Source organism: Sprattus sprattus, assembly GCF_963457725.1.
Source record: "Sprattus sprattus genome assembly, chromosome: 2".
Lineage (NCBI taxonomy): Eukaryota > Metazoa > Chordata > Actinopteri > Clupeiformes > Clupeidae > Sprattus > Sprattus sprattus.
The window spans coordinates 10,932,436-10,959,845 of record NC_137921.1 but is presented as its reverse complement, the minus strand read 5'-3'; the positions used below and the strand labels follow the sequence as shown (position 1 = coordinate 10,959,845).

The 27,410-nt window shown below is 39.6% G+C and overlaps 4 protein-coding genes across 5 annotated transcripts in view; all 4 read left to right on the top strand.

The window, feature by feature from the left end:
• Positions 1-1,803: 1,803 nt before the first annotated feature.
• On the top strand, positions 1,804-5,360 carry hoxc8a (homeobox C8a). The gene is made up of 2 exons (XM_080860660.1): positions 1,804-2,438; positions 3,865-5,360. Exons 1-2 carry the CDS (start codon positions 1,997-1,999, stop codon positions 4,182-4,184), a joined length of 762 nt encoding a protein of 253 aa, XP_080716786.1. The 5' UTR covers positions 1,804-1,996; the 3' UTR covers positions 4,185-5,360.
• A 4,911-nt stretch (positions 5,361-10,271) lies between these two features.
• Positions 10,272-27,410, top strand: part of hoxc3a (homeobox C3a) — a 42,857-nt gene continuing 25,718 nt past the window's right edge. For both annotated transcript variants that reach the window (XM_080833030.1, XM_080833029.1), the window contains exon 1: positions 10,272-11,069. The gene's annotated coding sequence lies outside the window, so the exon portion shown is untranslated. The remainder of the gene's footprint in view (positions 11,070-27,410) is intronic.
• On the top strand, positions 16,796-18,007 carry hoxc6a (homeobox C6a; the record flags this gene model as incomplete). The annotated part of the gene is made up of 2 exons (XM_080858206.1): positions 16,796-17,192; positions 17,703-18,007. 2 exons carry the CDS (start codon positions 16,796-16,798, stop codon positions 18,005-18,007), a joined length of 702 nt encoding a protein of 233 aa, XP_080714332.1.
• Positions 20,014-21,985, top strand: hoxc5a (homeobox C5a; the record flags this gene model as incomplete). Its single annotated transcript, XM_080833591.1, has 2 exons — positions 20,014-20,500; positions 21,498-21,985. The coding sequence occupies 2 exons, from the start codon at positions 20,014-20,016 to the stop codon at positions 21,710-21,712; spliced, it is 702 nt and encodes a 233-aa protein (XP_080689717.1). The 3' UTR covers positions 21,713-21,985.

Here is a 27,410-nt window from a genome sequence, read left to right as displayed (position 1 = left end):
GGTGCTGTAGGCCTAAGCAAGAACGCGACTCCTGCGACACGTCCTTCTTTCCTGAGTAACACATTGCCCAACAAAGGGAAAACTAAACCAACTGAGCGCTGGATAGTAAGGGTATTTTGTGATATTTATTATTCAGAGCGTGATAAACAGTCAGATCTATCCTGGTTTTCCTTATTTAACTTTCAATATATTACGAAAACGAGATAAAAGGTCCTCTAATCAGGCTAAATTATGATAAACAAAAGTTACATATATGCAAACCGCGCTAGGTTTCGAGCACTATATTATTTGAAAAATCCCAAGGGACATTTTGTTTCTAGTGGACAGTGAGAAGTGGTGACAAACAAATACGTCGTTTAGAAAACGTTCATAATGAATCTATCTGAAATTTTAGTTTCACACAGTGTGTTGTTTTGTGACTCAAGCGCTCTCTGAAATGGACTGTATTGAGGTATAAAGGCCCATAAAAAAAACGTTTTATCCATACGATTATCTTATGGAGAGCTACATAGTTTTTCAAGATTTGTTGGAACTACTGTTCACTGTGTAAATTCACTGACACGTCAGACCTAAAAGATTAATATTTAAACTACCATGGGCTGCGTGAAAACTATAGAAATCATATTTGGTACCTACGACTCATAAGAACAACATAAGTACGACGATGGGAGCAACAACAATAACATGCTGCTGCTACTACTAGGCCTACTACTACTTCTACTAATAATAGGCTATTAATACCTAATGAGATTATGGTTATTCCAGCTATTTAGATTAATTCAACTCTGAAACAAGGTTCTAACCACAGGGCAACAATGACCAGTGATCTGCATCTTTATAGACTGTAAAAAGTCTATAAACTCTCTCTGTGTGCTTTCATATTTTACGATGATGTGTTAAAATCGTCAGTACCGCCACAAAACCACAAGAGTATACTTGAGGGAGGCCTGCTCGACCATCGCAGCCGAAATAAACAACGTGATATGATGGTGTCTTGGAAAATAACGAGGCATTCAAAGCTCAATTTTATTAACTCTGCGGGGCAGATTTACAACTGTTCACGAAAGGTTTAGCAGGGTCAGTGGCATGAAGGCAAGTCGCTGGTCATTTTTTTGTATTTAGGTGATGCCATATAATTTGTGTTTACCTTAGGTTTATGGATATTAGGCCTAACCATTTCACAAAATGTATGATTGATTTGACTAGAAGGACCATCAGGTTAGCTGCCTATCACCATAACAGAATTTTTTGGACAAAGGATAAAGACCATGTTTGTATAATTGCTTTCACTGTTGTCATACTTGGCTATTTAATGGTAAATGAGAAAATAATGATGGGCCTTATGTGTTCAATTTTATATACATTGTAAACATTAAAGCTTCAAAGATGAGCATGACAACATCAACATTACAATATTAATTTATAACAATTTTGGTTATGTAGCCTACCGATTACAGAAAATGTACTTTGTGCTGGCGTTAAACTGTGCCGATTTCTTAAATATACTACAAAAATACAAATTGGGCCTTCTCATCAACCTATTTCAGATAGTTTTTCCAAGGTGGACGGCTATGAACGCGTGTGGAAAGATGAGGAGACGGGCGGGGATGTGGTGGTGTGGTGAGGTTTGTGTAGAGGGGGTGGGGGGCATTGTAGTGGGGGTGGCTGGGTGGGAAGCTAAAAAAAAGCGCTTGTGACTGTGCCGGTGGAGCTAGCCAGCTTTAACCTTAACACACATCCACCATACACGCCGTGCCGGATTTGAGACTGCAAAAGGGAAAAGCGACAGAGAGTAAGAGCAAGGCAGAGCGAGAGTGTCGAGGACAAGGGAGTCGAGGAGAGAACTGCCTGATATTGTCCAAAGGGGCAGCATTTCTCCATCTAGTTCCGGTTTCTCTCACTCCTTGTCTCTGCTTTCAGCGATCTGGGACTTTAACAAAAGGCAGCCACCGATAGGCATAAAGGACATATTTTCCAAAAGGACTCGTTTTAATGCATGCTAATCATGAGCTCATATTTTGTCAACCCTTTATTCTCCAAGTACAAAGGTGGCGAGTCACTGGAGCCAACTTACTACGACTGCAGGTTCCCTCAAAGCGTCGCCCGTAGCCACACGCTCGTCTACGGACCAGGAGCAACTGCGCCGGGTTTTCAACACCCGACTCATCATGTCCAGGATTTTTTCCATCACGGGGCAACGGGCATCTCGAACCCGGGATACCAACAGAACCCGTGTGCTCTGGCGTGCCATGGAGACGCAACGAAATTTTATGGATATGAGGCCATTCCGAGGCAGCCGCTTTATGGTACCCAGCAAGAAACGAGTTTAACGCAATTCCCTGACTGTAAATCCAGCAGCTCTAACCCTGGAGAAGGACAGGGCCACTTAAATCAAAACTCGTCTCCCAGTCTCGTGTTCCCTTGGATGAGACCCCACGGTTAGCAACATTATTTTGAGTTCTTATCTTGTGTGCGTGCACGAACTTGGGTGTATGTGTGTGTGAGTTTGAGACAGAGAGAGAGAGAGAGAGGGTGGGGGGGGTAAAAACAGGGTAAGAGAGATAAATAACGACCATGTCATGTGGTGATTATAACCATAATCATAGTAAAGTTTTATTAGTGTTCTAGTTTTCGGATAATAGGACTGACTATACAAAATGCATTTCACACAGTTGTATTGCAGTCTTGTGGATATTATACGGCCATGGTAAACGATGGCAGATCTTGGATTTTGATTGCAGATTTCTTTTGTTAGTCGGTGTGAAGTCCTGTAACAACAACAACAATAATAATAACAATAATAATAATAATAATAAAGCATATCTGTTTAATAAGTCAACTTCACAGCCTAGCTCAACTATGCCAGAGCATGAGACACAGCAACATGAAATAGTTTATTTACCTCCCCTGTCATCATCATTGGGCCATCAGGAGAGATTTATAATATGGTTGTGAAGAGTAAGTGTTCTCGTTTACCTGTGCTGGGCATGCAATAGATACATACATTTTAATGGCACTGAAAGGTATTTCTTTCTTTCTACCAAACACGTAGAAGAGGCGTGATTACACATCTTAGAATCTAAGGGTCAGTCTAGTGACTGACACTACTAGGTTCACATCAGCAGTAGTCTAACAAAAAGGAATTAATTAAATCTCTGCATGTAAGTAAGTGTTTGTGAGTGTGTGTGTGTGTGTGTGTGTGTGTGTGTGTGTGTGTGTGTGTGTGTGTGTGTGTGTGTGCGTGTGTGAGAGAGAGAGAGAGTGTGTGTGTGTGTGTGTGTGTGTGTGAGTGTGTGTGTGTATGCTGTACAGATAAGAACAACCAAAAATGTTCCAATGGTGCATATGGATGTCAATGACGAGAGGTTACTGTTACTGTGCATCTCAGTTATAGGCAATAAGCATTTTCATTGTATTGTAGGCCTTTTAGCTTACATCTGAATTACTTAATCCTAGTGAGATAAATGCCTTAAACTTTCCTCTTCAAATTATGCAAAACTGTTCTGTTTTTCGGTGAAGGACAACTCACTGCTGGAACATAAACAAACACAACTATGGGTAATATACAGAAAATATCGATGCTATTATGGCTTACTTGTAATATTGGGTTACACCCCAAGCAAGCTAGTCCGGGTAATTTGGATGGGGAAGCAGTTTCAAATACGATATGGCGATCAACAAATTCAAATTCGCTCTGCTCCCAGTGGTTTATTTATGATATAGCCTGTCTACCGTCAACGCCACTTCCAAATAGAGAATGTGTGACAGTGTTAAACTGTGTGACAGTGTTAGACTAATGTCAAAAATGGTCTGTACACTGAATGCTACATACACTTAGTGATCAAATACTTGTTTGATTTTAAGCCCCTGGGAGACGGAATGGAAGACAGACGTACAGCCGCTACCAGACTCTGGAACTGGAGAAAGAGTTTCTTTTCAATCCTTACCTCACACGCAAGCGGAGAATCGAAGTGTCCCATGCCCTAAGTCTCACCGAGCGGCAAGTCAAAATATGGTTCCAGAACCGGAGGATGAAATGGAAAAAAGAGAACAACAAAGACAAGTTTCCGGGTCAGAGGGGAGAGGCCGAGGCTGAGGAGGAGGGCAACGAGGACGGTGAAGTGGACGAAGGGGACGACAAGGAAACGGAAGAGAAAGAGGAGACGAAGGAGACGAAGGAGTGATTTTATGGTCTTTTATGGTTATACGGCCTTGGGTCTCACGAAAAGGTGATGAGAGGGAAAGGGAGCGAGAGAAAAGCGCTATAGTTTTATGACTATGATTTCAGTCAGAACACAGAGAATCACAATCTATCCCATACAACCAAGGAAACGAACTTTTAGATGGAAGTAGACTGTGCAGTGAAGCAAACATGACTTACCCAAGCCTTAGGTTACTTAATCATAACCTTGTTTTGGAGGTCTACACGTTTAGAAACTAACTCGCATGATAAACAGGGGCACTAGTTCCAATTTTTTTTCTCCATATTTCAAACTTGATGAAGTGTAACCAACAACAGAGTTGTGTGTTTTGACCGAAATAATTAGGCTACTGATTGCCCTTCAGTTGAGGGTTTTGTAAATTAGTCACAATTCAGGTTCAGTTCAGACATGATAAAAAAAATAATGAAAAAGGAATGGATACATCACTTTGGCAATTATATGGCAACCCAGCAGATAGTTTTATAAAAGATACACACATTATAATATTATTATTACATATTTGTATTATTATGATTATCATTTGTAATAGTATTGCTGTTGTTGTTGATGATGACAATAGCGCATTGATCAATTATTTGATTTTACCTACATCGTTGTAATCCTTTCAAATTCCTGAAGATGCTACCTAAGCCTGGGGAACTTGCAATATAGATTTCTCGACAGACACTTCCTTGAGATATGTTTTTAACACTTATTTTATTTTGTAGGCCAATAATTTACCCAATAATGGCTCCTTTGTATGTCTTCAGAAGACATTAGCTCAAAGCCAAGCTGAGATATTACAGAGAATATACCAAGCACTACCTAAAGGCCTTTGCCTGATGAGAATTTGTATTCCAATTATTGGCTCTTCTTTGTTTCAGTATCACACTAACAAATTTCCCCAACAACTTAAACTGCCTATAGAAAACGCACATTTATATGATCACCATTCATGCAACAATTATTCTATATTATTAAGGAGTGGTATTTTAATGTGCTGGTGATAATAGCTTAGATTTTCGATTGCACTGAATATAATCTTTATGTATGTCTTGTAATATCTTACTGTTAACGATATGCTCGTTTTGCTGGTGTTTCTCATGTGAAAATACAGAAATGTGTGTCCACGCCATTGTTATTGGCATAAAAGAAAAATAAACAAAATGGCTAATCTGATTTTCTCTTTGTTTGCCCAATTTCGAAACTGCACGGTTACAACATGTTTTAAACAGTATATATCGTCACTTTCATTACGTTCATTGCACACATTGCTGACATCTGCGATAAAGCACTATTAGGAATGCCGCGGTATAAAGTAAGGAATACCAGTTTTCAGCGTTCCAAATAACGCTTTCAGGTTTACATAAAATCGGGAATGATATATGTCACTCTGCTCAGGATATTAAATGAGTGAGTTGCCAGTTTGGCAAAGTTTAGTTTGTAAGATTGTATCTGAAAATTAAGATAATAGGCTACTTGTGAATGGCCTGGGCCTACCACTGGAAACAGGACGGGGAAAGAGAAACAGAAAAATCTTCAACGCTGCCCTATAGCCTGTAGCCAATAGTTCAATTATATAGCACACCTGCACTTTAGGCCCATTGCAGCTTTCCTGCCTCCGTGGCAGACTTGGTCGCTAAAACTCAGGCTTACAGTTAACAAAACATATAGGCTAAATATGCAACAGTTGTATGTCTCATGTATGTTTGTTGACCTTAATCAAGCAATCTGATGACAATGGCTTTAGCATCATAGAGCAAACATCGCACAATATAGTCCGAATTCATTTTGAATCGCAAAAGGAACATGCAATGGCATTGGCGAGCCGCAGCACATGAGTGGTAGGCTAACACCTGTCCCCGAGGGTCTGAAGGAGGACGCGTTCTCTCTGAGGGTTCGGTGACAAACTTGTGGATACAAAACCATCCAACAGCTTCTAATCAATGGTGTGTAAGGCAAGGCTGAACACTCAGGCGACAGACAACTCCTGGAGCAGCCGACCTTCGCAGGTCTGACGCTTTCATGAAGAAAGACGTTATTCAACGAGAAACACATTGTAAGTTTCCTCATACACTTTCAGATTCTGTAAAGCTGAGTAGTTGTGATTCAAGACGGGTTCTGTTTTTTAAACGTTACCCTCTCATTAATTATGAAATAGAATATAAAACAGGATTTACCTCGAGTGGTATTGTCTGTGGACTGCCGAGAGGTGGAAAACGCAGTGCTCCAACAAGGTTATTACTCTGACTAAGCCCTATTATGCATTTCAAAATGATGGGAAATAATGAATATAGTCTAATATGAGCAGAGCAGTGAGCGAGCCATTCTCCAAAACATCGGAACAAAGATAGCCTACCCTGGCAGCGGCTGGCTCGGGATCTGGCCCTGAACCCGATTGGATGTATCAAGAAACATTTCGTCTTATAGATATACCTCAGTTGATGATTATTCAGTTGAACAACGTATTTAATATGTGTGCACCTACCCTGGCAGGTCCACAGAGGACCATGTAAGCCAAAATGCTTCTCGGCCGTTTATTGGATAAGTAGGCCCTCATACTTTTGGCAATTAGAGTAATTATTTCCAACAGATGCAAAGTTGAATGAAACATTACCTTGTTTATAGATTTATAATTATCTGTAGTAACTATTATCATAGGCTCCCTTGAGGTGCAATTTATGCTATGGTTTATACAAGGAGTATAGAAAAATTACATATAAATATAAATAGTGATGGATGAGGCAATTTTATTTTTTTTGAAGAGCAAAAACTAGAGAGAGGGAAGATTGTTTAACCAATCTGCTGGGCCTAGTTTCCCGAACGCTAAAAAGGACTTGAAATCGGTCGTAAGAGGGATCCTACGAGCGGTTTCCCGACGCCGCACTAGTTTAAGTTTATCTTTCGTTGAGAAGAATTCTACGTGTGGTCAGGACCAGTAGTAACTTCAAGCGATGCAATCCACCAGGGGCGTCGTTCGGCCTATTATAGAAGAAATCCAAACGATGTTTCTGTGTATAGCACATCATGAGAATGTTATTGTTTCACCTGCCTATTCCCATCAAAATAGAAATAAAGAATATTGAGTATTTGAAAATAAAGATTATACAAAATAATATGTTATTGAACTAAGGAGATGGCTTTTCTGACTGTGTAGTTAGGCTGCAATATGACCATAAAGCCGACTAGCCATTTTAAAATCATAGAACACTAGAACATGTCCCATTAAACGGCTTGGTGTGTTTACCTATAGGCTGTTTCGGACACATTACTTGTAATAACGCGAATTGCCAACAATTTAAATACAAACATATTTGGAGATTATAACAGTTGTCTGAATTTATACGAATGGCATGTTTTAAATTGTATTTGAAGCTCAATCTACAGGCCTAGACTCCCTGGCAAATCAGAGGATACAAATGGGAGAGTAATTACGTTAATGAATAATATCTAGGCCTAATGTTTTTAGTCATTACGAATTGAGGTCGCCATTTTGATTGTTGCCAGTTAAGCACATTTCTCTACCGTCTGCCTTTTTGTGTTGTTCTTTGGCTTTATTCTTTAACAACTGTTGAAATAACTGGAGGTTTCCGGTAGGGTAATTGTCCTCAAGTATTGTCCATTCGTCTGGCCATTGTATTTAGCACCAAAGTAAGGCTTTAAGATACCTGCAGTAAAGTTTATTGGTGTTATAAACTCGACAGTGTTGTTTCCGGGCAGTCTGCGTTTCCTCCACATTGTATGCGATTTCGACCCACACTGGTAAACGTAGTCAAAACACACGGTGAACGCGGTCGTTTGTGATCGATATCAGGTGCCGTGATATTTAATCAGTCTCTGATTCTTCGTACTTTATTCCAGTCTGCCATCCTATTTAATTCCCCCATAACCTTAGGTTTGATGTAGACCATCGAGGGGTGGTTGCAAGGGCTTCATACATAAAAACGCACATCATATGCTCGACCTGCTGGTCTTCACTATTTGAATTGCCTCAACCACTCCACTGTCAAGATAATGAAACAGGTAGTGTTCTTCTGGAGTTTACCAGTTAATCGAAGACCAAATCTGATTAATTGTTCATGCGATTAAACGAATAGGGTATTGGATACATTCTTATAAAGTTGTTGTGAGACTCATAATTTACGATAGCTAACGCTTGCTGTTGTAGATAAACAATATGGCCTAAATGAAGCTACATGTATCATACCCAATGTAACTTTATTTTAAGATTTAAAAATGTGTCAATAATGACTGCAAGATCCAAGAACAAATTCAATTTTGAAAAGTCACGGCTAAAGCTGCTTGAATAGGTAGGCCTATAGGCTACACCAACCGACTTCTATCATACCCAATGTAACTTTATTTTACGATTTTAAAATGTTTCAATAATGACTGCAAGATCCAAGAACAAAATCAATTTTGATCACGACTTGAAGTCACGACTAAAGCTGCTTGAATAGTTAGGCCTATACACCAACCGACTTCTTCAGAGGTCAGTATAACACGTTTTCTCACAGGGACGCTCCTTTAAATGTAGGGAAATTACATAGTGAATGAACATAATTTTAAATGTAAGTTTCAGTCAAGTTACATGCATGACAATCCCAACACAACGTAGCAAAACAGCACAATATAGACCTGAACACCTGCTGTATCTCAAACACAATAGAATGCGGAAATTGTAATCACGACGCATTCAAACTCTTAGTCGGATTTTTTTCCAGGACAATAAGGGCTCCCAAGATCTGCCATCATCTGATATGATAACTTGTTCAAGTTCTATATCAGCATTCATATTAAGGTAAACATGTAAGATATTTTTTACATCAATCTGAAAATCTGTTTATTCCAGAGAGGATATCGTTTCAGGTATCCAATAGACAAGACTTTCTAATCTGGGAATATCACAACCATGATGGTGTGACCCTGTACGGCTTAGCATTTTTTTTAATAAGTCTGTGTATATGTAAAAGAGTATATGCAACAACACTGACGTTTGCTGTAGTTTCATAACTGGATTACTCCACCGTATTTTGTACAGATTAACATCTAGCATAATTTGAAAGTGTGTGTCCTGCGGTTCATTTTAATATGTGTTTCCCTTCGAGACAATTTGTTATTTATACAGCTACGTAAACAGAAAATGGGTGAAGAAATGATTGATGATGATTGCAACTTTGTCGAATTTGGTGTAAGAATACTCCTATTTGCACTGTTCCACAAACAAGGTTCTGGCGTCATTGCAAGGCATTAGGTTCGCCGTTTCATTTGAGACCTGTTTTATGTCTACAAAATGACAATTTTGGGAGTAATTCATGTGTGATGAGTGTATGGAGATAATAATAGATAATATTAATAATAGTAATGAGTGTGTGGAGATGCAGAGATGGAAGAAGTTCCTAACGACTGTAATTGCATGTTATTTTTAAACTGAAATACTTGCCAATGTACTTCACAATAGTTGCACAAACTAACAAGTTATTGGACAGAAATAAGCCTACTGGATATGGTACCAAGACTAATGGGTGTGAATTTCCAATTAATTCCAACTCTAACGGCCTAATAAAAGTGGTTACAACATACAATGGCATTGAACATGATTGAACATGATTGAACATGTGAAATATATATTCTGAAGCAATGCAGTCGTGAAATAGTTACACATTTATACGTAGAACGAATGTGGGGTGCCATTATGCTCCATGATGGTTGCATGTTTTAAGTAAAATAAAAATCGTGTAAGGCAAGGCTTCTTCTGTTCTTTCCGTTGGTGGCACCCGCCTCTGCGATGGATGGAGAGCAATGACATCTCTTAGCACAGGGTCTACCCCGTCATCTTTGTTTTAAAATATCATCTCTCTCCCTTGTAATATATGTATGCATAGGTTATATATCTTTTTTGCTCGTCATATCTAGTCTGGCTATATATTCAAAAGTTTAGCATAGAAAAATATGTTTTGGCCTATGACGGAGTTCTATCCTTCCGCTTGACATCTTGTGAGAAGTGATGATTGACAGTCGAAGGTACGCAAAAAGAATCAGAAAGTTTGGGCAGTAGTGTTTGTCAGTAGCCCTAATACATAAAATTACCACCATAATCGCCATCAGCAACACGAACATTAATTCGTCTGCTGTTTTTGCCATCACCACCACAGCAGGATACTAACCTACTTCAGGCCCTAGTCCAGCACCGTGTTTGCCACAGTCAAAACCATCTAACGTTACCTTCTATGACAGAACCATCGGACGTCCACGCTTTCATTACGTTATTAGTTTCATATGAGAAGGCACCAGTCTGCACAACATGGCAGTAAGAACTAAGACGAGGGGGGAGAGGGTGAAAACGCAAGACATTCCTAGTTGTTTGGAGGGGAATTTACAGCTGAGTAATAAAAGTTTACGACTGAATCGCTTCTCCCATTGGTTTCTGCAGGTCACGTGTCATCGCTCCATGAACATGAACTTTATGTCGTTGTCTTCCTCACAAATACGTCCTTCTACCGGTCGCGGTTACAACGAATGCGTCACAACACCCCCTGTGCTTTCTATCTTTTAACCAAGAAGTGAATTAGTTTTATTTGGTGTTGTTGATTAGGCATCCGATACCATTTGACTCGTTGCAAGTAATGGCCCCGCTACAGTCACCGCCTCCTGTTAAACATCTCATCCTATCCTGGAAGTGGAGTTCAGAGTGCTTAGGAGATAAGCGGGCATTGAAGACTACTGTCTCCATTTTTGGGTCATATTGCAGTTTTGCGTTTGACCATTTGAAAAGATAGCCAGCGAAACAGCCACTGAGTTGTCTTTCCCAGCGAGCTTGCCACTGATTGGCAGCCATTCGTCACACAAACAACTGCGAAAACGTGGGTAAGTAAGCTATTCTGACTCCTTATTGGCTTGGAAGTTTACCCAATGGTCAGTACATCAAAATGTGCGCTTTGATTGACCATTATAAGTTTACAGCATCAGTGAATAGCCAACTCGTCACGGTTCTTAGTCTAGATCTAGACGCTGATCGCGTTGTGGATTTAGCGTCAATGCGTTTGTGTGAAACCTGTGAGCCTGTGAGCCTGTCCTTTACATTTTAAATTTTTTCATAATCCACTGTTAGGTCGTATTCAACATTTTTGAGATTGTGTTTATTAATTAAATTAATATTAAACAGTTGTGGGTTTCGAAATGAGAGGGCTTGGGAAAGGTGTGATTGAAATGAGAGGTCTGGCCAGTAAGGCGCACAGTGGTGTAAAGATAGCGGTCAGGGTTTTATCATTAGAAGGAGTCGACTCTTAATCTGATTGCTTGCCATTTTGTCTGACATACCTGCATAGGTATTTGTGGCTGTGGAGGATTTGGGTTTTGTTTTGTTATTGGGAAAAGCTTCCATCAAAAGCGTGCAGCTATGGATATGTTGTCTGTTTACCAGTTGTCCATAGTCACGTGACCGTTTTGCTAGTACACTGCTTTATATATCTTGTCACTGAGGTTTCAAGTTATTTAGTTATTTTTGTAAATCCTTCCTTGTGATGTCAGCTTCATCAGCTACTTGTGGGCGGAAGAGCATGCGTCACTGCATATATGTTTTTCTAAACGCCCTGTCCAAAACACATTCACACCCACGACCGCAGACACACTCATGTGCCTGCATCAGACGCGCGCGCTCGCTCACTTGGAGATACGCCCGAATATCCGCACGCCCACCCCCCACACAGACATTTTGAGAAAATGAAGTGTGATAAATGTACCAAACACAACACCACTGTCTAAGGGTTACATGACAATTTCCCTGTGATGTGATGGTTGCACGGACGTTCATGTTCATTCCAGCTCGTTTGCTGATGTAGAACCAAATTAGAGGGCTATTTGAGCCAAAATTGTTGGGTAGTCTAAGAATACACAATTATCTCTGTTGATAGTCATTTTTGCCATCAGCACCAAAGCTAAATTTAAAAACAGGGACATGAAAATTCGATTTTAGGTGATGGCAGTAACTCAGTGATGCCATCACAGGAGTGGTAAGACCCCTTTGTCTTCTGCAGTGCCTGTGAGAATTATCTGCTGAATCAGCAGTGCCTCTTCTGTCTTCCTGTCTCCATCTTTCTCCACTCTCTCTCACACACACACACACACACACACACACACACACACACACACACACACACACACACACACACACACACACACACACACACACACACACACACACACACACACACACACACACACACACACACACACACACACACATACATACACACACATATTTAATTTCGTGTTGGCAATACTGCCACCTTGTGCCCACTCAGAAAGCAGAAGCAGACGTTCGATTTAAATGATTTTTGTTTAATATGTAACAAAAGCAAAATCATTGAACATAAAACTCTGCACTGTAACAAAATTCTGCAGAAAACAGTCAAATTCTGAATACGAACGCGTGAAGCAACTATTTTTTTTAAAGATTAGAATCCCCAGTAATAAACTGTAAATTAAGCTTATAAAACGGTAATGTAGCCTACTGGCAACCTTCCTGCGAGTAGTCTACCTAAAAATCAAGAAAATACACCAGTGTACTGTAATCACTACATGGTGTTATCACAGTAACATATAGTGTATATAGGTGAACTGTCAAATTAACAGTAGCCTAAACTGCAACCCTTCTGCCAGTATTTTATTATCAATCTACATTGCAATATTTTACAGTCAGCCAAATTTGGTGAAAATATACTGCCATAAATGATAGTAACCTTGTGCAAATACCGAGTGACTTGAGTAGTTCTCCTGATTGGAAAACATTTTTATAGGCCTATTGTGTATATTTGTTGTTGATGTTCCAGCATATACAATGTTGTTCACATTAAACACCTGCCTTGCCTGTCGCGAAGGTTTTTCCTTTTGGAACTTTTGGGCCCTAGTACTACTTAACCTACATCAAAACTGGGAAACGCGGTCTTGATCAGCGGTATATCATTTCCATTTCATGTCTGCAAACAAGTTGTTTATTTGCATGGGATTTAAAGCAACTATAACGCTATACAATAATATAGAAAATTCGTTTAAAACAAAGATGCCGTACACATAACAATTAAAACGACATTTTATATCCAAGACATCTACAGAAGGCCATTTCGAAGCATGGCTTCCACACCTTGTCGTCTGAGACCTAGAGAGAAAAAGAGAGATTAATGTAATCACATATCGGTCCTACAGTTTATACATTTTGGCAACAATATTCAATTAATGTATTCAACGCTATAGCCGCTAACCTGTTTGTGTGTAATTACTTTACATGATATTGTCCTTGTATTGTCCATGTAATAAGATAAGAAGGTATTACACATTTAGTTAGGAATTTAGTACGAACACATTTAGTTCGCAAGTAATATGACTAAACATTTCCGCATCTTTCACATTATGTGCTGTGTGGCGCTGTGTGTTTGTGTGTGTGTGTGTGTGTGTGTGTGTGTGTGTGTGTGTGTGTGTGTGTGTGTGAGTGTGTGTGTGTGTGTGTGTGTGTGTGTGTGTGTGTGTGTGTGTGTGCGTGTGTTAGGGAGCGAGCGAGCGTGAGGGAGATTCTGACACTGACGATAATAACACAAGCAACTCCCAATGTACTTGCGATTTCTGATTGTGTTGCTATTGGTGGATCCTTTATTTTTCATCCCTCTAAAGACGATACACCTCTGCTCAAAGGCTTCATCAAATAGGTAAAGTCCTGAGGCCCCACCCATCCACTGCAGGACTAAAATGATCTAATTTTCGTTGAAAAACATCTTTGTGGAAATGTTACAAACTCGTGTTTCGGCGCTTGCTTTCCTTGAAAGTGAGCCATATGGCATAGGGGTTTGTAGGTTTTATAGGCTTAGCAGAAGTAATACTATTGGGCCTCTCAGTGTTGGTGACGAATGGCTCCTGATGCACAGTATATGTTGGTGGTAGAAGAAATTATTTGTCGTAAGGAAAATATTGAAAGCGTCATTTTAAGGAGAAAGAAAGTCTAGTTTTAAGGAGAAAATGCCACAGGTCGTTTACCGTTTCCTTTTTGTATCTGAGTCTTATTGTCTCTATTTCTTTGTCATAATCGCTCCGTATTATAATTAGCAATTTTATTGGGGTTGTGATAGTATTTTTAATCGAGTAAGAGAACAGCTTACATTTTAGGCTTAAAATAATGGTTTAATACAAATGTAGCCTTAGTTTTATTAACAAAGAGTACAAAACGGTGTTGTGACACACGAATACAGACTATGTCTGTTTCTTTTTTTAAATCTGAAAGGAATGAGTCAAACTGGTTCTTTTATTACAGCTGCATATGCACAGGCATGCCCACGTGATTTGTCTTAAGGGCGGCAATAAAACACTTACAAGCCTTTCTCCACAGTCACATACTTATGTCGAAAGCCCAGTTGGTTTGGTGTGCTCTACTATTCAATGGGTCAGTAGTACACTTGTAAAGGGCCTTCTCCGATTATGATCTCAGATCATAATCTTAGAGCATCATAGCACTATCGCTTTATTGAAAAACAAAGTGCCGCATTTGTGTGAACAGCGTATCTCTGTAGGCTGCAAGGTAATCACTTGGTTATAGACACCAGTCTTTAGTCACGTTATGTATTGTATCTGTCGGATGAATGATGCAGTTGTTTGATGTTTATGTCACATCAGTCCTGGATTATCATTTAACTATAAGACAATGCATAGTATAGCTTTTATGAAGACCGTGAGATTGGTCTGCTTTGTAATTTCGTGTTGCGTGGGTGCCAGACAATTGCATATATATTACAATAAATGAACCGTCTGAGGTATACTTAATGGAGACAGACCTATTGAGCTAAGGAGTTGGTTACATACACTGCCAGGTTAAAGTATTTACATTGTTTTTTGGATCGTTATTACTTTGACAATTTTGCCTAAACACTGATTACTACTCCACCGTTTATAATTGTAGGCCAAATAGGCATTTTGTCATACATTTGGGGAGATCGTCTCTCAGAACAACAATCACCAATACGCATTGAATCTCTCAGTACAGGCGCAGTGTAGGCTACCCAACACTGCCAGCTTCATGTTCGGATAGCCTGTTGTTGCATATGTTCATACCACTAATACGTGTGTATAAACAGTGCGTAGTACCCCAGATGTGACTTTCATTAAACGTATGTACACTGAAAATAACTCCAACATATTATACAGGCCTTATGGATCAATCTGTTATTTTTTAGATTGACCAGTATTACGCGAATCCAGCCCCAAGCCAGTGGTGATGTTTCTGTTAGCCCTGGTATTCCTGACATTTTACGTTTTACATTTTCTGTATACATTATATGTTATCTTACGACATGGAAGTATAGATGACATGTGATGTAACTGGCACACGGTTCGCTGTCGGGTAAAGTTTGGAATCGCTTGTTGGTTTTGACATTGATGTGGCAAAAAGACAGCTTAACACATTAGATAACAACACTTTACAAACGAGGCAGGGAAAATACGTGATATCTGTAAAATACGTAATATTTTTCCCCACTGAGGAGCATCAGCAGTCAAACAGAGCAGACATCAGCGGGATACGAGTAGATGGAATTGTGAACAAAACCGTCAGGAATTTGGCTATAATAAATAGGCTACATTTAGAAAAACTATTGCTAGCGATTGAAGTGATTAAATATTGGCCCTCCCAGCGCTACAATTTACGTTATTTATTTGTGCAGGTTGTTGTTTAAACCTACTGTTTCTAGTATTGACAATCAATGTGATTTAACTGATTCCACCAATTGTAAGGGGGAAGTATTGAAATCCATTGACGTGTAATAGGCCCTGTAGTTCATAAGTAATTCATAACCAGCGATGAATTTACAGATAAAACAATAAACTTTAAATAGGCATGCAAATTCTTAGATAGAGGGCTTTCTTTTGGGATACCTTATTTTGACTATTATGCCATAATAACTTGAAATTCATTAAACTGTCCCTGTAAAATTTTAAGAAAAATACCGACCATGGTGTACCTACAGCACTGTAATACCAACCGTGCTGTAATTTACTGTACTGTGAATTATACTTAGATTTCCACTTATCTTATTCTTTTTTTTAATTCTACTATAAATCCTTTACGATGCATCCTTTTCATACAGACCGCGCGCGTGTGTGGCTGTGTGCGCGCGGTGGCGTGCGTGTGCGAGAGAGAGAGAGGAAGAGAGCGACTCTGTGAGCTGCCGTGCGCGTGCATGCGTGCGCTTGCGTGTTTTCTTAAAGCTTTATGTGCTTTTACCAGAGGGCTATGAGGATACAAGCTACATGTTCTGCAGCACTCCCCGCTTACAATTGGTGGGAAATGGTCATGTGACACTGTCATATTGTCCCTCTTTGAGCCAACCTTAGCTATAACACTTGGTTTGACCGTCTTAACTGGAGTCTGGAAATTAATAATATTGAAATCTGTATATCACCTGAAAGAGCCGGAGACGCCGGGAGGTTGCTACCTCATGCGATAGAAAAACACACACTGGCCCTGAAAGTAGTATCCTTACTGTGAGAGTGAGGGAAAGACAAGGAGAAAACAAGAAAGGAGGAAGCGCACACGTGAGGCCGATAGGGAAGGTATGAATTCGTATTTTGCGAACTCGTCGCTCCCCTGCCATGTATCTGGTGGTCAAGAAGTTCTACCTAATGTGTCCCTAAACTCGAGCGGCTATGACCCAGTCAGGCATTTCTCGTCCTACAGCTCTCCCATGAGTCAAAACCGGATTTACGCTTCGCCCTTTTATTCACCCCAAGATAACGTATTTGGGACGGGTCGAGGACCATACGACTATGGATCTAATATATTTCTCCAAGAAAAAGATGTGCTCCCTAGCTGCAGACAAACAAGCTTGGGACTTAATGGCCAGAGCCACATAACTCAGGACTACAACTTGGATCCAGCCAGGAATGGAGCGCAGGAGCAGAAAGGCAACGTTCACATATATCCATGGATGCAGCGCATGAACTCGCACACTGGTAAGTTTTTACTAGGACTTGGGGAGAGAATGGGCTGGTTTTACTATATGTCCCAGCAACAGTGTGAGATACTTTTTATGGCCCCATAAACCACTGCTGAATGGTTTGACAATAAAGGCCCTTTTTCAAAGAGGAGTTTCCCATTTGGCCCTCTCTTTTAGCACCAGGAAACTAAAACGTGTAAATATTTAGTTCTTAAAATGCGCATAGTGCGAATTATCGCCTAGTCTATTACACTAAGTTTGCGATCCATAGCGATATGGATTATTTTTTTATGGAAAGCAATGATCACGTCTCACAAGTTTCCACTTCAAAATATTACAAGCTGGGGTTATTTTCTGTGTAAGCAGTAAATGTCACTTATTGTATATGGGATGTGTTGGATTTGGTCAGCGTTTGAATGTAGCTATATGTATTTTAAACAAATGATTTGTCTCTATTATTATTGTGTTGTATTTCCCACCCTCTAATTTTTATATTTACTCTGATTTTATGATCCACATTGAGCAGGAGTTGGCTTTGGTGCAGACAGACGCAGAGGTCGCCAGATATACTCCCGGTACCAGACACTGGAACTGGAGAAAGAATTCCACTTCAATCGGTATTTGACGAGACGAAGACGCATTGAGATTGCCAACGCGCTCTGCTTAACGGAACGCCAGATCAAAATCTGGTTCCAGAACCGCCGTATGAAATGGAAAAAGGAGAGCAACTTGACCTCCACAATAACGGCGAGTGAATCCACAGTTGTATCTCCAGAGGCAGACAAAGAGAGTGTTGAAAAAGAGCCAGAGGAGAAAAAGGAGAAAGATTGATCCTCATTCTCCGAATTTCTGCATTCTGAACACTTAGTAGAACAGCAACATAACTACCTAATGTTCACGAAATTGTACACATTAATGCATGATCAACATTGTTATTAAGTTCCTCTGTTTCACCACCTCATGCGCGCATGTACCCACTTGCAGGCGCACAAACTCACTCTCGCATAAGTACATAACGCAAGCACGTGCACGCATACACACCAGCACGCACGCATGTTGAGAAACTGCAACAGCTGCAGTTTTTACATTTAGTGCAATTTTGCAGTTTGAATCGACAGCGGGAGGATATGCAACGTTGTGTGCTTGATAGTGCCATTTGTATCTTGTCGCCAAAACTGAAACTGAAATCATTGATAAACATTTGACCAGTGCTACCAGTACATTTGCCTTATAGAAGATTCTGCAAACAATGCACCTCAGCAATCATTCCAAATGTTAACTGAATTACATGCATATTTTTTATTTTATTTTTTATGTTCTTGCTGTTATTGAAATAATGTTCTATGAAGATAATTTTCCATGATTACGATGATTGTCCTGATGGACGATCTACACTATCTATATTCGACTGTTCATATATTTGTAGATATTATATATCCATCCACTGCTCAAGTATGGAGTACGGCGTTTCGTTTGCCGTTTCCTTATTAAGTGTGAAGCACACTTTATACGGGCTTGTACAGGACAAATTGCCCAGACAAAGGCTTTGAAGTGTGTCATTAAAACTATACAGGACAAATAATCTCATTTTTATGTGAAGTGGTGTTTTAAATTGTGCTTTATTTAATAAAAATGTTTCACATTGTTTGACATTTTTGCATTCATTTTCCAAATTCGCACAGTATGTGCCAGAGAGGCCGATAGCTTCTTTAAGCCGCTACAGTGAAGTGGCTTCCCCACAGTATTCCCTATGACTTTGAAGGTGGTGTTGGACATTTTTTCCCCAATAGTACACGGAGATACGGAAAGGCTTAAGGGAAGTTAAGCAGTGTGTCTGTGTGTGTGTATGTTTGTGTGTGTGTGTGTGTGTGTGTGTGTGTGTGTGTGTGTGTGTGTGTGTGTGTGTGTGTGTATAATCAACATTCGTTTCAAAACACATTAGTATTAGCATGTTTTTAGCACTAGATGCCCTCAGAGTCAGGGCACAACAGGAAGACAGGGACATCCTACTCATGTAACAGAACGACACGAATATAACAGAGTGGAATTTCTTCTATTTAATATGTTTATCGGGTTACAATGATGCATAAATGCTAGAAGAACACGCCAGAATCCGTCATGAGATGTTGAAACAATAGCAGAATCATATAGGACAGAAGAATCAAAGCTCAGTTGTAATAAAAAATGAAAGTAGCAAGTCTGTTATTAGCAGCATCATGATGAGCCTAGTTTTGTCCTTCGTGGTAGTGGTAAGGCCTACTATGTAAAATAGCATTAATGGTGGAAAATAATGGAAAGAAAAATGAACACTGCAAATTAAAACAGTGCTCTCTATGGAAAATCTTGTCCTTGCGCTGCGCCACAATCTTATGACAATAGAAGCCGAAGTGACACGGGTGGCCAGTGGATGGGACCGCTTTGCCCAGAAGCAAACACCAGATGACGCTCTTGGCTTACCATCTCTCCCCTTTCACCCAAGCCCCAAGATCCCCTCACCACGAAGTTGTCGGACACGTTTTCTTCATCCATCTCCAACCGCCTGGGGATCAAGCCAAATTATGACTGGCCAACATTTGCACGTGATTCTATTTAAGCATCCCTTATTTGGGCAGTGCACGTCGAATCAAGAAAAAAGGGAAATGATTCCCCCACCTATAAATCCACGTATTTTAAGGACAAAATCCTTCCAACTTCCAAAGAGACACAAATCAAAAGCAATAAACAGTGAAATCAAGAATAGCAGGTGTGGAGCTTACTTTATCCGCTATTTTACTGCCCATGCTGCAGTGTGGATTGCAGGGGTCAATTCTCTGATCCTGTTTTATTTTTCAGATATAATGAGTTCTTATGTTGCGAACTCCTTTTATAAGCAAGCGCATGACGCTTCTTCTTACAGCATGCACACTTTTGGGAACTATGGTTCTCTCTCCGAGCTCCAGCAGAATAATTACTGCCACGAAGGGCTGGATCTAAGCGGAAACATCGCTGAACAGGCTTCCTGTAACTCCCCGAAACGGGAGGAGATGAGTGCAAGCCTCTGCGTCCGGACCAACGCGCCACCCGAGCACCCTCGGTCCCATTCGTGCTCAGTTGTGGGCGCCCCCAACATCAAGATCTCAAACTCGCACAACTCTAACAATTTTGAATTGCTGAACCAACATGTTCAAGGAGCTATGGAGGTGACAGCGAAGCCCAGCTGCAAGAACCGAGGAAACGAGATCAGAGTGGAAACTGTAAAAAATCAACAAAACAATTCGATCCAGGATTCGAATTCGAATCCGCCACAGATATATCCCTGGATGACCAAGCTACACATGAGTCACGGTAAAGTCTATATAATGTATTTCAGAAACTACAAAAATGGCTATCATTCTCAATCTTCGCCACATCTCCCTGCCTGTTTCTCTTTCATTCATAGTTTTTGCTCCTCAGTTGCCTTGTGCAGGCCAAACGCAGGAAATAATAAAACTCTTGGTCGTAAATTTTTATGACAAAGCCTTTTATAGCTCGTAAACCTGTCCTGTTAAGAGGTGATCTGTGATCAAATTTATGTTTGTAGCGTAATTGGATAGGACAGCCAAAATTGTTAAAACCACAAACAAACATTTTGAATACATATACTCTCTTATAACAAGACCTGTCATATCTCATTGTTGTTTTAGAGGCATTTTTTAAGTTGTACTGTAGTGATCACACTGTCGTGACCTCATTGTGAACTATTCACCCTCGGAGGTTGAAACGCATCTCTGGAAAAAAAAACTTTGGCTCTTATTGATATTAGTTGATGCAGAAGGGGTTGAAGCACAATGGCAGACTTTCATAAGCTGCATACGGTGAGAGTAAGGCTTTTGGCTAAGGGGATGTAGTTAGTTACAAAGCTAGTTACAAACAGTTCTGCCATTACATTTACCTCATCCATACGCATACATTTGTGTTGATCACTGACATTGACCTGTATTCTCCTTTTAATTTCCTTGGATTCATTTGCATGAACAAGGCTCCAATCCATTACATTCTTGCAACAAGTTGAAGATATTCGCTTATAACAACAATATACAACAACCCTAATATTTTAAAAGGACCGTTTTGTGCAGGCAGTCTGTTCAGCAGAGCATGTGGGCAACTTAACATATAAAATTATATCTTACACTGAAAAAGTAGCAACACCCTCATGTCACATCAACAGGTGCCATTATTTGTCATTCATGTCATGAAAAAAAACAGTATGCCATTAAACTACAAACAGGATCCGTCATGGTTTCTTCGTTTCAACTGGCTTTATTCTAAGATTGTAACCCATATTTTTCTGATACCACTTCAGAATCCGAGGGTAAACGGTCACGAACCAGTTACACCCGCTACCAGACATTGGAGTTGGAGAAAGAATTCCATTTCAACCGGTACCTCACACGGCGCAGGCGTATCGAGATTGCCACTAACCTGTGTCTGAACGAGAGGCAAATTAAAATTTGGTTCCAAAACAGACGCATGAAGTGGAAGAAGGATACAAAACCGAAAGTGAAAGAATCGCTATGAAATCTGGTGTAGTACTCCTATTGTTGAAATCAAGGAAAGACAATAACACAAATAAGCATATGTTTGAAATGTGTCAAATGTATATTTAAAGAGTAAATTATTTGTTTTTCGTGTAGGGATTCCAGTTGCAGCACTATAGTATACTGTGTGTTTTTAACTTTGGTCTTATTATATAAATGTAATTAGTTACTTTCGAAAAGGATGGCTATTTCTGAGTCACAAATGGAGGGTGTTAGCACGAATGGGCACTTTCTAGTCCAAAGATGCACCCACCTTTATTTGTCAAGGCCATTGTTAAATTTAGCATGTGAAGGCTTACACCAATTTGCTGTTAAGTTTACATCATGGTATAATGTAGTCTCATGAAATTCTTTCTTTTATACATTTTATTATAGTGGTTGTTATCGTCATCACAGTGTGGTTGTTCATATGCAAATGCGCATATTTTAGTTTGTATAGACTACTCATCAAGAACCCCGAGACCTCAAATGTGGAATATTTCAGATAGTCGTGTGGACTTGGTGTTAGGTACATTTCATAATTTCAACATACAAACGACTGTTGAAAAAATAAAGTGCGTTCTCGGTAAGCTATGGAATTCACGTGACATGAGTTTACAGGACCAGTGGCTTTCCTGCATCTACTTGTATAGACATGATGGTGGGCTATGAATGTCTCCATAAAGGGGCCTAAATGTCTTCATATAATGCAACTTTTGTAACTGCAAATGGACTTGTTTGGCGCTTGGAATTGTTTTGAGTTGTTTGGTTGAAAAGTTCCTTCAATAAACCTGTCTGGATTCCCATTGGATCGTTTTTTATTTGTGGTGTGTTTTCTATCCATACTCAACCATGCTCAACTTTAAGCTACATAGCTGGGACTGGCATTGTTGCAGACAAATCCTTAAAAATGTATCGAAATATAAGGTGTCTCTTACCGACCTAAAAGCATTCGTCATGACAAGTCAAATAGGCCTGCCCTATTCCGGTTTATTAGAGAGGCCTACTTTTTAAGCAGCATGTGGATATATCTCCGGGGGTTATTCCAAGTGCTCGGTTAAGTGATAAACATGGGTACGTTAACTCAGATTAAGTGGTAAACCTAAAGGAAGAGTCCGATATGAGAATGAAGCAATAGGACTCTTATGAGAAGTTACCACGTAGGCCTACTCAGAGTTAACTTACCAAGGTGTGTCACTCACCCCCGTACGTACTCGGAATATCCCTAATGACACAAGGGATATGTTGACTGATGGAGACATGTAGGTCAGTCTATTTTTAGAACGAGGATATCCCACTGTAAAACGTATTTTAAAACGGAAGCACCTATGAGTTATACAGCGAAACACCGCCTGCCTCAATTAACTCGCGCATTATTTACAGTTGCTCATGCTCCCAGACAGATGCTAATAAAACTTTACGACACCAATAAAACTTCACTGCGTTTCCTTGCACCCTTCAAACAATCACGACTGCTTCCTGTTAAAGCAGACCTACAAGGAAGTGTGAATGCGTATTTCTACAGTGGCCTTTTAATGGTCAAATCATTTCATCCGATATACGTGGTTGGCATAAAAATGTCAAATTCTGAGCATCTTTCTGTAATTTTCAGGTTTGTAATGTTATTGTATTTAGCAGCATCATTAGCCTACATAGTTTTGACCAGATAATTAAACGCTCCAGTAATTCAGCATTACGATTGGATAACTGTATTTTGTGTTCCAAAAGGTCTGGATGCAAAACAACTTTTTTTCACATGTTAGACTAATGAGACGGCCAAGGAACAAACATCAGAGAAAAAATAGTGAATAGTGAAATACCATGTGAGTTTAGTCTTTAAGCCTTAAACGGAAATTCAGGGTATTCTGCAGCACAGATTCAAACAGCGCAATTCAGCTTCAAAAATGCTTCATAACATAACAAATCGTTTTCCACAGCTCAAGGGTGGAAATACAGATATCGTAGGTTAAGTAATAGACTATCTGAACAGTCATTTTCGAATGCTAAGTCCTAACAAGAAGGCCCACATCATGCCCAAGCAGATCAGCCTAAATTAAGTTTACCTCTGTTTTTCTCTTACGCTACCAGCTAAACCCGCTTCCCCGGTTTAAGAGATGAATATTACTCACCGTGGAACTTTGGTTTCACTGTACAATTTCCATTACCTACAAATGAGACCAAATGCTCTCAGACAGGGCTGACTGCGCGATTACACTTTCTGAGCAAGGGTCGATGTCCCCTGAAACACATCCCTTTCTGTAGCTTTCTTTTCACGTATTTTAAACTTTTGAAGGTTATTTATGTTAGTTGCCTGGAGCAGGGCTGGTGAGTGGTTCACTTTGAGCACGTGGTGTCATTAAAGTGGGTTTTATGGCCTGCAAGACCTGACAATGCCTCAATATATTTACATCATATATAGTCTTAACTGTCCGGAATCGCAGCTGCCGACCTTATCTGTGAGAGTAAGGCTCTGAGGCTGTTTAGTGTGGATTACCTTGTGGCGGGTTCTGTACACCTATCGCCCAGCTCGCTAAAATGGATCCTAGACAACATTTAAAAACGTTCGCGGTAAGTGTACACGCTTGTTTCTGTACCTTTCGATGAAATGTAACACCCATTTAAGAAATAATAAATTGCGAAAATTTAGAAAATGTAATAACGAAATAGGTAATGAAATGCTCACGTAGACTATGGGCGAGTAAAGTTAACTGGATCTTGTGTGTATAAATGCTAGTCTACTGCATAACTTTTTAGTTGAACAAACTTGTCTTATTTGTATTGCCTTAAACCACGTTATTTAAGGGGAGTTCTTTCTGGCCATTTGCTACACTATACAAACCGTGACCTTCCTCAAGTTAACTTGGGCTTTATCTGACCTAACTTATTATTACATTATTATAATGACTGACTGTTCTTTTCAGCAGTCCAGTTTTATTAGAATCTTTTGCGTATACCTTAACAGAAATATTTGTAGCCAAAACCAGTCAGTCATTGTTAACACAACTACTTTCAGTTTTTTTAAAAAATATGTATTTCTTAGCCATATTTCGGTAGCGTCAGTCGAAAGTCCAAATCCGTGGTAAACCACTGCGATTTTATCTGTTTTCTCCAGTTTACGAAAACTACAAACAAAATGGTTGGGTTTAGTGTTGTCTGTTGTGGTTTGAGGGGCGGGGAGACAGGAAAAGAGCTGCCAGAAGGGTCTGCCATTTCCATGGGGTCATGTACAGGGCAACATGCACATAAAACAAGTCATTGGCATGGAAAGGTCACCCGTGAGGATAATCACAACCACAGACGCCACAGACCCCTCGATGATTTCTCTGTCCATTCTGACCTGCTTTTGTGTATAGGTTCATGTGAATCAGGAGTTTTAAAATCCCAACAACCTGTCTCTAAATATTTGAAGTTAAAATTCTAAGACCAGACAAATCTGTCTGACTGCAAAGTTTGCTTAAGACAGGGACAGAAATAGAATGTGTGTCTTACACAAACAAAAACATAAACTATAACACAGCCTGCACAGATATACCTGCATATAAACAAATCACACCATTTCTGTTCTTGTGCATTTGCCAGAGAAAGGGTAGGTCCCAAGGAGGAGGAAGCCCAGAACCTTGATCTCAGTCAACTGCATGTCATTTGAAAACATACTGCAGTACTACGGTTTCGCTCTAGGAGTCCTAGTGCTGCTGATGTGTAAGGAGACTTTATTGCTTTGGCAAAGACTGAAAACAAAACGTTTAGGAACCTTTATATTCTGTTTGGGTTAAAAAAGTCTATAGTTTTAAAAATGGCATGTTGTATGTGTTGCGTAGAAGGTTCCTCCATAATGTAACACTAAACACACACAGACATTTTGGAACAGACATCAGTGTTGTATGCCTTTGTCCGAAGGCTTTGTGTGTTGGGCGAATATCAGGTGTTTTACACAAGTAATGATAATGCATTGAAGTTATGACTGCATTTTGTTGAGCTCCTGACAGAGCACAGACATGATGTCCATCACATGTGGAGCAGCAGGCCTCTGTTGTTCTCCTTCTGTAGCTCACTCAGCAGAGCTTTTATTGATCACCTCCAGAGTGACTGCCTATTCTCACAGAGCAATAATCCTAATGAAATACATTCCCTAAAGTGCAGCTCAATTGACAGGAAAGTATGTTTGAAATGCTATGGGTGGCTTGGACATTTCATTGAGCTGACTGCTTCAATCAGGGCCAGAATCACTTGTGCCAGGATGGAAGTGATGAGCATCTCTTGATGCGTTTTGAGGTAATTGGTTTTTTACAAAGGTGTTCATATAACATTTTGGCATAAAGATTGAAAACAAAACATGACTTGAGCTATTGAGGGTAACTTGGGGGTTAAAAGTGTAAACACTGATTAGGTATTCAAATTAATTCAGAAATGTATCTCGATGCTATCGTTGATGCTGGTGCTGCAGTTAAACTTCCAACACTGTAAAACAGACAAAAATATTTAAAAAAAATGGTATGTGAGTTGAATTTTGTAGGTTAGGTTGCATTCAAAATGGCATTTTATTCTATCTTTAATCTTTGTGTGTTAGTCTTTTTGACAATGCCAATCTGTGGGAAGTGGGCGTGTTGTTTGGGGAAAGTTTCTCAAGTGATGGCTGGGTTCATCCTCTTATCATTGAGACTGACCAACTCCTTGACTTCAGACTTTTTATTTAAGATGGTGGCAGGGTTTCATCATTAAAACACAGTATTAATGGTGATTAAGTAATAATAATTATTTTAGCTGTTAGATTGCAATGTCAAACCCTTCACAGAAGTTCTGAAGAAAACACAATGGGATATGATTAAACAGAAATCAAGACTCACTGTTGTAATTGTGCAGGTAGTTAGGTTGGTAAACATAACAAAAAAAAAATCTGTAAGGCATATGGATTGAAAGACTGTTGTAAAGGAACAATGACAGTGTGAGATGATTCCACAGATATGGATGCATGATAGGCCAGGAGCAATATGACAGAGTTGCTAGTAGAACAGATTTGAGAATTGAGGGCCACTCTCATAGCCTCCAGATCATGTTTTCAATTGACAGACACGTTTTTTAATACATTATAGTCCTCTGGTCTGTAGAATAATCTATTGGTCAGATGGATTTTCAGTGACAACCTTAATGTTTCTAAGAGGAAATAGTCCATTGTTTGGTTTCCTGAGTAGTATCTAGGTTAAAGATGTTGTTCTTGGAAATAACCTGAAAGTAGAATACATTTCACATGGCATACTTCCAAGCTTATGAAGATTTTCACTCGGCCATGTCAGCTGTTATTGTAGGTGAGCACTGGAGTGACAGAATTAACAATTTACAAGCTTTACCACATAGATGATTTTATCACTCATTTATAGGTGTCCACTGCTACAGACTCCTGGGATACAATTCAATAATTAGAGGTCTGTGGAGTATATTCAAGCAGGGATAAACATTTTCACTACTTAAGAAATAGCAACATTGGCAAAGCAAAGCAATATGTGTGATTGTGTCTCCAATGATCCCCATAGTGTTTTTGTAAAAAAAAATACAACAAAGTCAGTTGTTCTATTTGACTACATTGACATTCTATAAAGTCCTTTGAAGTTCTACTGCTAGTTTGGATTTGGTTTTGTGAAATTGAACATCAGAAGAACTCCTTTCGAACATAGATGATTCTATAATATTCAATGATGTGGCAA